The sequence below is a fragment of the Hippocampus guttulatus genome, chromosome 8 (genome assembly GCF_054856545.1).
Source record: "Hippocampus guttulatus isolate MCC_2025c chromosome 8, RoL_Hgut_1.0, whole genome shotgun sequence".
Taxonomy (NCBI): Eukaryota; Metazoa; Chordata; class Actinopteri; order Syngnathiformes; family Syngnathidae; genus Hippocampus; species Hippocampus guttulatus.
The window spans coordinates 17,115,080-17,132,047 of NC_141268.1; the positions used below are offsets into that span (position 1 = coordinate 17,115,080).

Sequence of the window (16,968 nt, forward strand, 5' to 3'; positions counted from 1 at the left end):
ATTGAAGTGATTTTGAACAGACAATTACTTAAGCTACCCAGACTGGTAAAGCAGCCACAAAACTCAAGATGTGTTTTCATGTTGAATGCTGTCACGTCAGATCTTCAATTTTTTTTCAACTCACTCTTGTGCATTTTCACCATGGCACGTGTGCACTCACGGTCAACGATGAGGCACTCTAATGAGCCCAATTCCACATAATGGCTGTCAAGTTGGACAGCCAACTTTTGTTGCCAACTTCCATTGCTCTTCCATCTTTCATTGCATGACAAGTACCCACTCACAGGCAACAATGAGGCGCTCTAAAGCGGGTGGGTAGATGTATTTTTGGGGTATAAACTGTAGCTAGCTAGCTCAGTGCATGTTACAATAGTGACAGATGTGAATACTTGGAAATAAAAGCTGAAATTGTAATACTTTGTTCCATATTCATGTTTTTTCTCAGTTTGTCTTCAATGAACCAAACATTTATTTAGTTTATGGTATGTGGTAGGAGGACCTAGACAAAACCCTTGACAAAATGCAAACTCCACACAGTAAGGCCAGGTTTGAAACCCAAAGGCCAAACCTAGTCACTATGAGGCAGACATTCTAATCCAGGGGTGTCAAACTCATTTTTGTCGCGGGCCACTTTGGAGCTAGGTTTTCCCTCTGCGGGCCGTTACAATGTTTAATCAATCTCTTTGCATAACTTGTACACAACCAGTTGATGAATTACTAGTTTTGAAATCACTCAAGTCAACTATTTGATTGTTAAATTAGGTTTAAAGGGTCTTTTTTTTCCCCTAAACAATGGTCAATTTGGTGAAGTTTCGGCTGTCACTTCAGCCTTCATCGGAGCTGTCACTGCTTCCTTGTGACATGTCTTAAAAACAGCTATTGTTTTTTTGTTTGTTGTAAAGAGGGTAACAAAATTATTGCCAAATCCCAACATCATTTATTACGCATGAAATTTTGACATTTCAGTCCTGATCTTAGCAAGAATCATGCAAGTTGGCCCGCGAACATTTTTTTTTCTTTCGCAGGCCACATAAAATGGTGTGGCGGGCCGGATCTGGCCCCCCGGCCTTGCCTTTGACACCTGTGCTCTAACCGCTCTCACATCGTACTACCCCCAAAAATTATGAATAACAATAATAATAAATTGTTAACTTGCGGTCAAGTAAAAAAAACATGCCTGTCTCAATGTAACATGACTGCGAAAAGAATAACACAGCTTCTTAAATTCCGGTAGACGATTAAGAAATGACATCACAACAAGAGATTTATCAACGATGTACCGCAACCGTTAAAATGATTCACCTTATAGCAGAAACCGGGTAAGCAACTGTAAAATCGAGCCCACGTGATCGCGCTTTCTTGGCGGCGCAGACAGCAAGACTTCAACTCTGTTGTGAAAGGATCTTTTGTGACTCATTCGGTATCAAACCGAGGCTGCGGGAAGCACTCTCCCATTCTCGTCGCAACACCTCCTCGCAGCATGTGCAGAGCAAGTTTGGCGTGCTGTGCGCCACAGAATGACATCAAGCGGACACCTCGGCGGGACAAAGGATTTTCGGAGTCGACTTAAGTGAGTGGGAGGTGTGTTCCAAGCGCACCGTCTCCCCCGAAACATGTCTTGGTCATGGGTCGTCTACACCGGCATGGAAGTGCTCATCGCCGTTTCGTCGGTGGTCGGCAACGTGATGGTGGTGTGGGCCGTGCGCATCAACCGCTCGCTACGGGACACCACGTTTTGTTTCATCGTCTCGCTGGCTTTGGCTGACATTGCGGTCGGGGCTCTCGTCATCCCCCTCGCCATCACCATCAGCATCGGACTCGAGACTCACTTCTACAGCTGTCTGGCGGTCGCTTGCACCGTGCTCGTCCTCACGCAAAGTTCCATCCTGGCCCTTTTGGCCATCGCCATCGACCGCTATCTGAGGGTCAAAATACCCATGAGGTAGGTTGGATGCTTTATGAGTACATCTTCACAGAGCGGTAAGACGTCTTTTGTGTCCGAAGCCCCATTCACCAAGTGATTGCATTTCCATCTCATCGCGGAGTAAAAGAACAAGGGAGGTTAATTGCAATTAATTGCCAAGGGTTGTTATCTCGGCGCCGTTTGTGCGTTGAACCCGAATGTAAAATCACACTGCAACACCTCAAGCAACTTTTAGAAATGTTAATTTAATTTAAAAAAAAAAAAAGCTCAACGTGTGAACTAAAAAAAGGAGTGCAAAAGAAACAAATATTTACCAGGCGTCTGTTGGTGGGGGTGCTTTCCTTGGGTGGAGGCCTGTACAGTACATACCTCAAACATTTTCATCTCAACATGAATGCATATTTTTATGTCACTGAGAGTGTACGCTGCAAAAGTTGATCTTAAAATCAAGGGGGAAAGGCAGTGAAATAAGGAATATGGCAGTTAAAGTAAAATGATCTGCCCATAGAACAGGTACATTCCTGGCAAGATTTTTTACAAGTATAATCAGCCTCAGTACTGCCCCCACGATGTCTTACAGGGGAATTTTGCTATATTGGTTACATTCCCCATGTAACCAATATAGTAACCATCTTCATCTTAAATCTACAACATATTTATACAAAGAAATATATTTCAAACATTGCATCTGCTTGCTAATGTGGGGTGGGGGGGGGGGCTTCCATATTTTGGTGTTTCACTTTTGCAACAGGGTGAATTTGTGAGAATGTGACATGTGTTTGCATGAACAAGCATATTTTCCAACATGGAATGCAAAGCATTTTCGAATTCATGCTATTGTGAAAATGTGAGTTTCATTATTATGTGCCCCGTGAATGGCTGGCAGCAGCTCGCAGTTAAAGTCAACTGGGAAAAGATCCAATTGTAAGGACTACTGTATGGCAAAGTGGCTTTCTTGTAAAAAGATGCCATCTAGGCAAAACAAAACAGAACAAAAAGAAACTAATTCACTTCAAGTTTTCCATGTTACAAAAGGCCTGCCCGGAATATTCTGACAAAGAATGCATGATTGGTCAATAGGCTCATGTTGGCTGCTTGGTGGGCTTGCATAATTTCTCAAACTGGCAATCGGCGCATTCAAAAACACCAGGGGACGTCATTCCCACGACTTCAACGCAGTCTGGAAAGTAGTCTTAGCTGAAATTTCCCGATTGTTCGGGTTATTGCCGTAAGGTTTGTTTGCCTTTTTCATGCAGCATTTACAGCGGATGGAAAAAAAAATCTACACACCCCTGTTCCTGTGTCAAGTTTTGTGATAGAATAAAAGCTAAAGCATCTCAAATCTTTTTTTTCCACCATTAATGTGACCTATACCCCTTATAACTCAACTGAAAAAAAATTCAGAAATGGCAAATTGAAATAAACCACAGAGGTAACATTGTTGCACAAGTGCGCTCTACTCTATAGCTGCAGATGTGGCTGTGTTCACACTTAACCTGATCAAATTCAGACTCATGATCGACGGGAGTCAGCACACACCTGTCACGATTTAAAGTGCTTCTGAGAAACCTCGATGACCAAGAACTACAGTTCCCTCCAAAATGCACAAAAAGAGGCCAAGAAAATTGGTCGGGGAGGTACACACATGCGGGCAGTAGGGGGGGGGACACCCTGAACCGCTTGCCAGCCAATCGCAGGGCACCCACAGACGAACAACCATCCGCGCTCACACTCACACCTAGGGACAATTTAGATATTTCAATCAGCCATCCATGCGTGCTTTCGGAATGTGGGAGCAAACCGGAGTAGCCGGAGAAAACCCACGCAGGCACGGGGAGAACATGCAAACTCCACATAGGAAGGCCGAAGCCGGGATCAAACCCACAACCTCTATACTGCGAGGTCAATGTGCTAACCAGTCGCCCTCCGTATTTGCATAATAATAATAATAATTTTGGGACAAATAAAGTGACGATGATGGTTGAGAAATGCAATCGCAAGGTCGACCATTTTGTCGCTTCCTAACAGTACATTGCAAGTTGGAAACGCTTTGTCTTTCTCTCCCGTAACCATAGCTACAAACGAGTGGTGACCCCTCAACGAGCCGGCTCGGCAGTGTTGCTGTGTTGGCTAGTGTCCATCTTAGTGGGCCTCACACCTATGCTCGGATGGAATAACTTACGACATCTCCGTGACAATGGCTCCCTCGTCAGCCAGGACCTTGTGGTCAAGTGTCGGTTTGAGACGGTCATCGGCATGGATTACATGGTCTACTTCAACTTCTTCGGCTGGGTGCTGCCGCCTCTCCTCCTCATGCTTCTCATCTACGTGGAGATTTTCTACATGATTCATAAACAGCTCAATAAGAAGGTGAGACCATCTTCTGCACTGAAATCTCCCACAATGCAATACGACAGCCAACAGTACCCGTAATTCGTGGCCCACTTAAACCTAAAATGGGAGAAGATAAGAAGTAGCCCATTTGTGAAGCGAGGCACAAAAGTCATGTTTATAAGCACGTGTGACAAATAAATTACCTCGCCTCTTCTTTTTGTTGTGTAATTGTGAATTGTTGGTTAAAACGCAATCCACATTTCTTTTCGTTTCAGGGCTACATTCAGAAAAATGGAAGTACAACTTTAAATTTATCTGTCTAAAATCAATCGAGCAAGCAATTACATCTGGTTTATTTTCAAGTCAATTTGATAAACTGCCGCATAACAGATTTCTGTTGACGTTTATAAGGTGACTAGTGAAGGATTTCTCAAGGTTTCGGTGTGGATAAAACAGTCACTTGAGGATCGATCATGTGACAAGTTCAAATGTCAGACCTTGACACAAAGCATCAAGTGGAAGAAACAATTTTTGCTTCTAAAGTTGAATGGTCTAAGTTCAACAAAATGTTGTGAAGAGAAATTGGTATTTGAGTCCTAATAATACAAATAATAATGTAATCATATCTTAGCATATCTGGAAAAGCTCAACAGTATGACAACCAATTTATTAGTCGTAGTAGCACTTATTTTTCAACACATTCGCTTCACACTCATACCACTTCTAAACTTTTTTTTTTTGAACTAGCCTTGGTTGTATCAAACTTCATTTTTAGTATACGCCGCGGGCCATTGAGAAAGAAATGGTGGCCCACAAATGACCCCCAGGACATAGATTGGACCCCTACAGTGCATATACAGTCCATATATGCTAATATTTTGCTTCTTTGTCTCTGTGCAGGTAACAGTGAGCCACGCAGACCCGAGTCGTTACTTCGGCAAGGAGCTCAAGCTTGCCAAGTCCTTGGCTCTTGTCCTTTTACTCTTCGCTGTGAGCTGGCTTCCCCTTCACATCCACAACTGCATCACACTTTTTTGCCCCAAATGTGACAAACCACCGAGCCTCATTTTCATCGCCATCCTCCTAACCCACGGCAACTCGGCTGTCAATCCCATCGTGTACGCTTTCCGCATTAAGAAATTCCGCTCGGCCTTCTGGAAAATTTGGAATCTGCACGTCCTTTGTCGAGCTCCGATTGGTCAGCTGCCTCAAAAAGGGAGTCAGAGAATACAGAACGCCACGAGGAGGCTGAGGCACAACGATGACGACGACGATGATGATGACGACGTGTGAAAAAACTGAGCCGGTGCACTGTAACATCCGGGATTTTGGATTTTTTTTCTCTCCAAAATTCAAGGGATTACATTTTGGCCCTTATTTAAAGGATTTCTGATGGATTAAAACTACAGAGGATTTATTCCATCCGCAGTGTTAGATATGGGGATAAACTTAGAAATCTGACTGACTCTGACAGGAATGTTTTTGTTTATGTCTCAACAAGCACCACAATTTGGTGATGTCACACGGGATAAGGGGCTTACCGTCAATGTGAATGACTCTGTAGAAAAAAAAAATAATAGTACAATATTTTACACACTTCTTAGATCCCAAGATGTGTTTTTTTCCCCCCCAACAGTTAAACGGTTGAGCCACAATTATGTGAACAGCAGGAACTGGCTTGACAGACGTGTCACAAAATGGTGACTTCTAAGCAGATGCTTTGAGAAGGACAATGATGAAGGAAAGCTGCAAACGTGGATGCCAAATGGTGCACTTTGAGTTCGGCAAGCTGTGGCCGGGTTGGAACGATCCAGTTGCCCGTCAGTCACATGCAGGATGTCACGTGCTTTTACAGGTGTGGAGGTTATACGGGAGCACATAGGGTATTGATTTATTTATCCGTGACTTCAAATGCCATCTTTATCGTCCAAGCCTAAAACTTCAATTAATCTCCTAAATACACTATAACTGTTGCTGTGAAAAATACCAAGCTACCGTCTCCTTCGATTTTAGGAGACCACTTTTAGTCCGCACTCATCTTGTGTGACGGAGCAGATTGGACTCATCTCAACCAATGTGAAGTTGTGAGAGTATGCGTGATGGAAGTACACGAATCTGGGCTCAAACTGATTCAGATATTGGCTTCATTTTGTTTTTCTGGGTGGAAATGAGACAAGGAATTAGCAAAAGCCTGTCGGATGTGAGATGAGATATATTTTCAATGTCGCATTTTGAAGGTAATTCGCATCTTACTATCTTTTGGACGATGATGATAGATCCCGATTACTGCATGATCTACAGCTTTATAATCCTCTATGCATTGAGAACTCTGGATTCCTTTCTTGAGAATGAATGGAAAACATGTTGCACTATACTCTTGAGAAAAATAGTAAGAACGCATTCCAACTGTGTGTCGTCGAAAAGATACCAGTTCACTATCAGTGTGTCACTGTATATGCAGTAAAATCACAAGTTCAACTCAAAATTTGGCCAGAATGCGAATCAGTTGTGGTATAACTGTGTATTATTCTATTTGAATGTTATTTATTTGTGGAAAGAGTGGTACATCATAATACAAACTATACCAGCTAATAACGGATTTGTACAAATAACCCCTCCACCATAGTTACACTTCAGCCTTATCATGCAGTAGTTGCAGCTGACTCAATAAACACCCTTGGACACTGTATAAGCAAATGCATTTTTGTTTTCCTAATGATGACTGTATACCCCTCAAGACAAATTCAAAGTGCCCTCTCTGCAGTTTTTGATCATTCGGTGCAGCAAAGCGTACAGTACTGTCAAAGTGTAAAATGTAATCGTGACATTCATGGATACTATTAACAACACGATCAAATCAACGGTTTGGAGCACACAATAATGTGTGCACGTCTGAATATGCAACAAAGGGAAAGTGGATTGGATTTGAGAAGAGTCTTTAGGGTTTTCATGAAGTTTTTTTTGTAACAAATTTAATGCAGTGAATCTCAAAAGTGGGGCGAGTACGGTATTTTAAATACCGTATTTACAATCTTCTAGTTTGAGAAAATTTTACACCTGTGTGAAATTGAACTTGTGCTTTTCCGAGGTGACAAATCTATTTTTTTGCCATGTAACTTGTAAAGTTTTTTTTCATCGATCCAGATGGTTGCTTGCCTAATGTGCCAGACACCCCTGATGTGTTTCAAATTGTTTGTGCAAATGCCAGAACATATTTTCTTCACTTTGTGCTGCCCCCTGGTGACTGTATGTCATATAATTCAAAAGCAATGATTCTCAAAACTTTTTTCACCAAGCGACTCCCGTATTGTACTTCAAATGACATACAATTTAACTGTCATTTGGAGAGAAAAAAAAGAAATTTACTGTACTGGATTTTAAAAGAACTTTTAAACAGGCTGTATGTACAACTAGAAAGTTTATTAATGTTTTAATGTTGCTCTTTTAATTCAGTGATTCTTTGAGTGAGCTCACTTGCCAGTAGTGGTACATGTACAGTACAACAACTTAGAACGGCGGTCGGCCTTTAGCGACATCTATGGCTCCCTGCAGCTTTATAAAAAATGTTTGAAAATGGAAATATTGTGATAGTAGGCTAATATAGCTCAAATAGATAGAGAAAAAGGAGAGCTGTGGTGTTGGTTTTTTAAAACGTACACTTTATTTATGCTTTTAACAGTCTCGACAAACACAGACACGTCTGCGTCCGACTCCGTGCCTTCTCCCTTCTCGTTCGACTCGAGAGGCGTTCAAAGACAGCCTGCGAAAAACGGAAACGAATGCTCACTGCACTGACACTAAGAAAAGCGAAAATAATGCACCAAAACAAAATATCAAACGAGGAAATCACAAAATAAATTCTATGGGGGCGTTTGTTGACACACAACAAAGGAATGAATAACAAACAATTCCTAGACAGTCCAGTCTCCTACATACAGCATGTTTCCTTCATTGTAAATTTTATAGAAGGCTTTTATTTTTTTTTTGCGGCTCCAGACATATTTGGGTTTTGTCCCATATGGCTCTTTCAACATTGTGGGTTGCCGACCCGTGCCTTAGAATGACTGTTCTTAAGTAAAATAGCCATTGCCAAGCTATTTCAGACACACTTTCTGGGGACATGCGCGCTGAAGTTTCATGTTTCTTTGTGGTTTTAAAATCAACGGCACAATATATTAATAATAATACAGCACACAACACACAATGAACGATAGCTAGAGGCTATATTTATTTTGCAATGCAATGTAGACATTTGTTCGGATAACAAATGGCTACAGAGCGGAACAATATGCATGCAAATACAGTACTTTTAATAAATGTGTCGAACAGCGTTTTTCAAAGTGTCATGCGCAACTACCAAGGTGTGCCAGAGTGCTTCGGGGAAGGGCAGAGGTTTGAGAAAAATAATAAAGATGAAACTAGTTTCAAGCTCATCATAAAAAAATGCTAATTGCATAATTACTGATCTTTGTGCGCTGTGATGGACCCAAAATATTGTTCACTTGAAATTCCACCGGTGATTTGCAATCAATATCAAATTGTTACAAAATTTAGACTTAAGACTATTTAAGTGTGGATGTTGTGTGCAATATCATGCATATGTACACCTGACGTTATTTGAATCATGTGTGAGTGACTTCAGATATTTCCAGGGATATTACTGTATCTATGATGTGTTTTGTTACAGTAAGTTGTTACACTACAGTAAGACACATTTTCTACCTTATGAACAACAGGTAATAGCATCATATAAAAATTGTATTGTATCGACGCCACATGTTATGTACCGTAGCGTAAACATCATTTTTGGCTTTACAAAACACCAATTTACAAATTGTTACTCAACCTGATTTAACACAGTTGGGAAGAAGGGAGATGAGGTTTTGTAGCAAAGTGCAATATCAACAAAATCTGAAGACGGAACTAATTTTATAGAAACATGAAAGCAAACACGGTGCTTTTAAAATTTAAATCTCATGACATGCTGGAAGTTAACAACCGACTTAACGGTAAACAGAGGGTATGTAAGGTGGCATGATGTCAAATTTCACACCATTCATGTCTGACACTTGGATTTCTTAATCGTCATCATCTAATAAGAACTATTTGAGATTCCTCTTCTTATTGATAATGTGGCTCCAGAAGTGTTGTGGTGCAGCATAGCTTTTTAGGTAGGTTTCCCCCTCCGTGAAACATGATTCAAATGCCTGCTATAGCCGCACTCACTTTTTCCTGCAAGAAATCAAGCAAGAAACAGTCAAACATGACTCCCCCAGACAGAAAGTGCATAACCCAACAGTTAACATGGAAGACTTCCGCCACGTATAAGAGCGAATAAAATGTGAGGCAACATGTCTTTCTTTCACAGATCTAGGTTGTGCTGATAACTTTACATTGGCAAAAGTTGGTACTAACAAGTATGAGTGCCCAGTTTGGGTTCCTGTTGAGCCCAATTTCACAATTATTTCTTAAGACTCTCTCGTCTGTTATTGACTGAAAAGGCCTTATAATTAAAGCATTTTTTTACTGCCATCTGGTGGAATCTTGGGAGTTGAGTCCTCTCCCAATGCTTCTACCTGCAGTCTACTTTCCCCATTTAACAATATGCCCGTATTTCCTTATGATTAGGTGTAAATGCCCACAGATGATTTTAACCACTTAATAACGTTTGCGTGAAGTTCTAAAGCCCATGTCACATGTCATGTCAGTTTGAGCTAGCATGTTATTCAGGCTGGTATGCGAGCTAATACTCTTGATGAGCCTGGTGTGACGGTGGAATGTTTGTGTTATGAACAATTCAATCCAGAAATTTATGTAACGTGTCTGAAGGACTGCCTCAGCCATATTAGCTAGCATGTTATTCAGGCTCGTATGCTAGCTAATACCATTGATGAGCCTGATGTGACGGTGGAATGTTTGTGTTATTCATAATTCAAGCCAGAAATTTATGTAACGTGTCTCTGGAGGACTGCCTAAGACATATTTGAAAATTTATGGGGGGGGGGGGGGGGGGTAATACATTGAAAAAACAAGAGTCTAGCGGCCTCGATTCCAAGTTTGCAGATTACTATGACCTGAATGACTGAAAGACGTTGACGTACAGTAAATAAATACACACGTACAAACTTTTCTAATGTACAGTACATACATACACAAATGAAAAGTTGCAAGCACATAGAAAATTTTCATTGATATTCAGACAGTAAGTTAAAAATTACTTGGGAAATTATGCTATTGTACTAATAATATGCAAGACGCATGGCAGTGATGCTTTAAGGGTATTTCAGTATATCAGTATTTTACTTGACAGTCTCGAGTTTTCTTAAGTGTTCTGTTTTCTTGCTGCTCTCAGTCCCCTCTCAAATAAAATGAGTCACAGGGAAGTAAATGGCTGCTTGTTAGTTTTACTGTATCTTTTCCCAACTGATGCATTCAAGGCACTGTTACAGTCTTCTGGGAACTACTCTGAAGTGAAAAACTGACTGTTCTAAAATGAGGTGAGTAGAGCTAAAAGGGCGAACCAAACAAGCTGTGTCATCGAAAGGTGGCACAAGTCACTTTTTTAAAGACAAGGAAAGACCAGTAATTGATCGAGGTAGGAAAGCGTTTAACCTGATAAATTACTGACATCAATAATATCATCCTAAAAATGAGTTTGCAATCAGCTGACTTTCCACAGCATTGACAAGACAAACAAAAATACTCACCCAGCCACCTTGCTGAGTTACCCACGCGGCAACACGGCTCCTGAGCAATGCTGTCATAGCACTCTGGGCTATGGTTTTCAGCTCGGGGCACGATTTCTTCACAAAAAGCCCGAAGGCAGAACAAATTTTGATGAGCTGCATTTCTGTTGCCACATCAGCAGCCTGCAGAGCGATTTGAGTCCGCAACAACTCATCCACGCCAGAGCTAAAGGCTCCCTCCATGGCCTGGAGAGAATGAAAGAATTTCTCAGACAGAAGAAAACTTCTGTCAGTTTTCTTTTTAAAGACAAACATCCACGCAGAGTAACTTGATTAAGTGCTGTTTGTGAAGATAATTTTGGCATTCATACGATCTCACATTACAGCTATGCTTAGGGAGCATTGATTTGTTTGTGAAACTTCGTAATGTAATCGAAATAATTTGCATGTGTGAGGCAGAAAAGGCTGAGAAAGTGCATCAGACAACAGGAGAATTACAGTACTTGAAAGTACTTGGACATAACTTGCACACATTTTAAAGGTTCAAACTGACAGCTATGCGATGCAAAAAATAATGGACGTTTTTGGTTTTCTATCTTGTTTGTCAAAGCTATAAAATAGATTGTGTAGGTTTGAGATTTAATTTGATTTAGTCATCATTTGTGTGTATCTAGCACTGCGCAAACAGTCTAGTCACAGTTACAGGAAATGTAGCAATTAGCATTTAGAGGAAGTGGTTTCTCATGCCCTTGGTGTTGACCTCAGCAAGTTTTCTTTCAAAGACTACAGTATACAATTCCTATTATCACAACGAGAGCGCACATAATCCCTTTACCTCCCTGCAATTATTTTTAGGATTTAGAGTCGTGTGTGGGAATGATGTTTTTTGTGTGTGTCTACCTCTTGTCTTAATGCAAGCTTTAGGTCAGCCAGAGCAGCCTTAAAGTTTGCATCTTCATTCAGAGACTTAGCCACTTCTTTCAGTTTATTGGCTATTGGAACTGGGTCAAAGTTTTCTTCTGGAAAACAAAAACAGAGTTAATTAGATAAGATGACACAAAATCAAGTAAGAGACAAATGAAATTATTTAAGTCTACTGTCTCTTAGAGTTGTGCTATTTGACCAACGTTAGCCCACGGGTCTTAAACAAGATCACGTTAGGGACAAATCTGGTAATATTGATTGGTGAATCTGCATTGCAACATTGCCAAAAATAACATCTCTGAGTACATTCTAACGTCATTGTTCGTAACCTAGAAACATCGTATGCCTGACCATCGTAAAGTGCAGACCCACTTTGGCCTACCTGTGATGCAACACCTTTTTTTCTTCTTCAGCGTGTAAACACATTTACAGTAAGACTGGAGCATGCGTCAATGATATTCTCCTATTTTGAACATCTGTAAAGGTAAGGGTTTCACTTAGCGTCATCGTGTTTTTGTTACCTTACCTTCTTTTTCTCTTCATCGTTTGTCAAGGGTCCTTTGTCCCAGGAACAAAAGACACGCCCTTTTTTAAAAAATGACTATCGCTCGCCTTCCCTTTCGGTTTCAAATTTGAGTACTGAAGGTGGTGAAAAATGTGAGATATTGTCCTGTGTAAATACACTTTTTGGTTCATAGTGTCATGTGGAGTAACTCTTTATTCAAACATTTGACGCAGAGCACAGTAGAGGTGGACTCTGTGGAAAATAACGGAGCTCAAGCTTTCGCATAACATAAGAACAAAACAAAACCAAATCTGAAATACATTTGACAAATCGCTTCCAATTCAAACATCATAATTCTCTTAATGGGAAACTTACCTTCAGCCTCTGGGCCGTCAGTCTCCCAATCTGCATCGAATTGACGGTTGTCAACTTTGTCGTAGTCATCATCATCATCCGCAAACAAACACTGAACGATTTGAGTGATTTGTCGCTCGACCTGAAACGATTGTGCAGGTCGAGCCATTACTGCGGTCAAGCCAGTTCCACTCACAAAATTGAAGTCAAGTGAGCCGCCAACTGATCTTCGTATCGCAGTCAACTGCACCGCTTTGGGGAAGACGAACCTCTTCTTCGTCGCTTGTGTTTACCAGGTTGCTGCCCCCTACCGAGTGCCATCAGTACTCCTACCCATCCATTTTCTGTACCTCTTGCCCTCTCACCAAGCACAGTCAGGACCAACCACGACAGAAAAAACGCACAAAAGACTTAACGTAGTTAGAGAACACAATCATACATGTGTAAAACAGAGCCTACCGTTTACATTTAGCTGCCATTGCAAGGAAAATACAAAGAAACAAATCACATAAAAACGAATACAAAACAATCTAGTGCTACATTTTGAATGGTACATGGGCTGACACTCAACGCTTTTCTACCTTTGGTATACTGTTACACTGTTTCCCATTTACCTACCGATGCCGTAGCATCAGGAGCAACTGGGAGTTGAGTATGTTGCTCAAGGACACTTCGACAAGGTAGCGATGTCCGGGGATTGAGCCCTCAGCCTCTGAGTTGGGAGACGACGACTCTACCACTTAGTCCTGCCTCTAAAATGATCATTTCCAGTTCAAAAGTGTATTCCGCCATGAAGTGTATTCATGCAATCATGCCTGCATGTCATCTCCATAGTGGTATGAGATATCTTTAAATCTACCGGTGACGCCTTTTAGAGGAAATTTAGCGTTGCGGGTGAGCTAATATATAAATGAATAAATAAATCGTTTCTAAGTAAGAAACCATAATTCTAGCATTTTGGCTTGAGTCATCACGTTTTAGATTGGTGACCAACACACAAATAGTCTCGTCTCACTTTGCGCATGGTCCACAGACAGTACCTCTTTTCCCCAGATGATGGGGCCATCTACCTGGATATGAGGTTCTTTTTAGCACCTTCCGACGCAGATGAACACGCCCTGTGCATGCATGTAAGCAAATGGTGCACTGCAGAATGATGCCCACTCGCATCACAGGTATGACGTATCGGTTGCCAACAGGCACACCAGTGCTATGTTGATCACTTTTTTTCCCCTGGTTACTGAAGGGCCCATTGTTGAAATGTGCACATGTGGCAGCGCATGCAAGTGCCTTGAAGTTGGGCAACACACATTTGATTAAAGTTACAGCGAGGGAGCTAACGTGATTTCAGAATTGTGTACAAGATGGATTTTGTTTGCGAGAGGAAAATAGATAGGCCTCGAAGTGAATGATCCAAAAGGAATACAGTACAGCGTTTTTAAAAAAATCTCCATTAATTTTATGTTTAGCGCCCCAGCTTCCAAAGACAGAGACAAATTGCACAAGTGCTGCCACCTATCGTGAAGTAATATTTCTCTTGATCCCAAATACTGTATTCTTATTTGTGTTGCATTGCATCAAGAACGAAGCACAGTACAAAATGTACCTCCTGTACTCTATTTGCACCAATTGATTGCACTTTAAAAAATGTTGTCTACAATAATTATTAATAAAACTACTTAGCACGGTGATGTGTTCCTCATAAATCCTAAAATTAGAGGTATAAATAGCATCCGTATAGTGTTTAAAAAATGGCACAAGAGCCATAATCTATGAGTAAAACTCTTGGCAGTACTCCTGCAGTAGTGATATAATGGCTACAGAATGTAGAATTTGTAATGGTATTTTTTTAGGGGGGGGGGGTTGACACCAAAGTGATATGTTAACTTTTAATTAGCACTGAGAGAAAAGCAGAGGGGGGGGGGGGGAGAGACAGAGGCTTTTATTTTTTTATTTCTCGATGCAATAGAAGTAGTTTCAAAAGTTATGAATGTTTTAGGCGATTTATTTTCATCCATGCTGCGAGATTAAGAGGGTAGTCCCGGTTTTGTTTTGTTTCTTTCTAATCTTAAACACGTTAGATTGCATTCATGGTACTGCATCTGATAAATGGATTGTTATACACTTTATAAATTATGTCTGGATTAAGATGGGCTGGACGGTATCAACAATTGCATTCGAGTTACAGTAGTCATTTGGATGCAAATCCGTTGATGAAGATGCAGTTCATAAATCATTAAAGCTGAACTAATTGACAGCGAGATAACATCATTCAGCAACCTACTTTGGATTTCAAAGAGTGTGGATCATATTATAATTGTGAACTTTGTCGATCCCTTGCGAGAAAGACGTGGAATTCCAAGTCCATTCCTGAATTATTAACTACGCTTCAAGTAGTTGTTGGTCTTTTGATTGTGTGAGCCCACAACGTCATAAAAAGTGGTGTTAAACTTGGAGTTGGAATTCTTTTGACCGTCGCTTTGTACTTCCAACGGCACTTCCAGATCACTTTTACAGATGCACCTAGCTGGGGCAAAGGGGTGGTGTCAGATGGGCACATTCAACCTGAATATTTGAAAATTAGCAGTGATTGAGATAGCTGAAGCTAGCGACGCTAACACGTATCCTCCTTCACAACCGTCTGATTTTCTATCCTCTTGGACCGCGTTGATGTCAGGAAACGTCATAGAGCATTGGAGCATGAGCAGTATTAAGAGCATTATAGTCCGACGACGTCAGCAGACGGCGAGTCAAAAATCGAGATGCTAAATACACATGATTAATAATTAGTCGGCTTCAAGTTTGAAATATCAATGCAGAGTAGTTATCTTGACACACTGACCGCAAAAACCTAAGTGTGAACCTCTCATGCCCCAAGCAAGAGAAAGTCTGATGGAAGAATAGTGTTAAAGTGCAGGCTGATGAAGGCCGTTTATTTTACTGCCTCGGCGAAGCAAGCAGAAATGCAAATCATGCGAGTCAATATATCCATCAAACACGGGGGTCCTCAAACACCACCCAGCGTCCATTGCCCTTCAACATCAAAGTTGCTGCTCCGAATGACAGATAATACGGATGATCAAAATCAAGAACTCAACCAGAAACTGCAACGTGTCATTGACAAGGTTAATCCATCCATCCATTATCCGAACCTCTTATAAAAAAATATCAAATTATATTATTATTCTACAGAGTGAATAGCCACATTGGCAGTCAGGGGAGGATATAGTGACAAACTGTCTTAGGTTGCTCTGAATGCAAATGGCAGCTCACTGGGAACTCGGAGTGCATGAACAAGAACACGGGGCAAAGAGAGGGCACTTGAGGGCTGCTAACAAAAGGAGCAGGCGCAGAAATTGGTGGTGCAGAACAGGTATTGTCATGACAGGAGAAGCCCCATGGCTGATGTGAATTCACTCTATTAATCCACTATAATAAAAAAATGCCTTGGGAATAACCTGGGCACCAGTGAGACACCCACTAACTTTCCCATTTAATTAAGCACACATACTCTGTTATCTTGTTTCTAATTTGACTCGCGGATTTAAACTAAATAACTTGTTTTGACTATTGACTCAGGAGCACGATAAAGGCTTGAACAGAATCAAAGTTTTATTATTCGTCAGTGTCACAGTCTGACTCAACAGAAGTAAGCTGTACTGGTAAAGTGTTCTATGATTGGAGTTATGCAGACAAAAGTGGAAGTAAACAAGTCTGGATAGGTTGATGATGACCGATACGAAATTAGATTGTTTGGAAGGCCTTACATTATTAGCATATTTTCTGCACTGTGAGGCCCTTCAATGATGGGCCAAGTTTAAAACTGTTTTCATATAGAGGGCACATCGCATTATAAGGCGTATAGAATAGAAGCTGCAATAGTGGCAATAGTGCCACTATTATATATATATACAATAGTGCAATAGTTATATTATACATCCACTAGATAGAACTACACTAAAGGGAATACAATACAAAACAGCTTTATTTAAATAGAGCCTTCACAACTGCTGCAGCTGTAACAAAGTGCTTTATGGAACATTTAAAATACTACGTCTAAGAAATCAGAATATTGGGCCAGATATAAGGCACATCAGATTATAAGGTGCATTGTTGGCGTTTGAGAAAATTGAATGCTTTCATGTGCTCCTTATAGTGCGAAAAATACGGTACTTATATCTCGTTTCTCAGTTTGGTCGCTTCCACGCAGGTTGGGCAGTGGGTGCAAGAGTAGCGCCACC

The 16,968-nt window shown here is 40.9% G+C and overlaps 2 protein-coding genes across 2 annotated transcripts; one reads left to right on the plus strand and one right to left on the minus strand.

The window, feature by feature from the left end:
* The first annotated feature begins 1,424 nt into the window (after window positions 1–1,424).
* On the plus strand, window positions 1,425–8,591 carry LOC147201527 (adenosine receptor A1-like). The gene is made up of 3 exons (XM_086118159.1): window positions 1,425–1,942; window positions 4,000–4,294; window positions 5,159–8,591. Exons 1-3 carry the CDS (start codon window positions 1,614–1,616, stop codon window positions 5,549–5,551), a joined length of 1,017 nt encoding a protein of 338 aa, XP_085974285.1. The 5' UTR covers window positions 1,425–1,613; the 3' UTR covers window positions 5,552–8,591.
* On the minus strand, window positions 8,463–13,007 carry LOC147201528 (uncharacterized). Its single transcript, XM_086118160.1, has 4 exons — window positions 12,749–13,007; window positions 11,845–11,963; window positions 10,966–11,190; window positions 8,463–9,490 (listed from the first exon to the last, which is right to left on the minus strand). Exons 1-4 carry the CDS (start codon window positions 12,894–12,896, stop codon window positions 9,458–9,460), a joined length of 525 nt encoding a protein of 174 aa, XP_085974286.1. The 5' UTR covers window positions 12,897–13,007; the 3' UTR covers window positions 8,463–9,457.
* Between the last annotated feature and the right edge of the window lie 3,961 nt (window positions 13,008–16,968).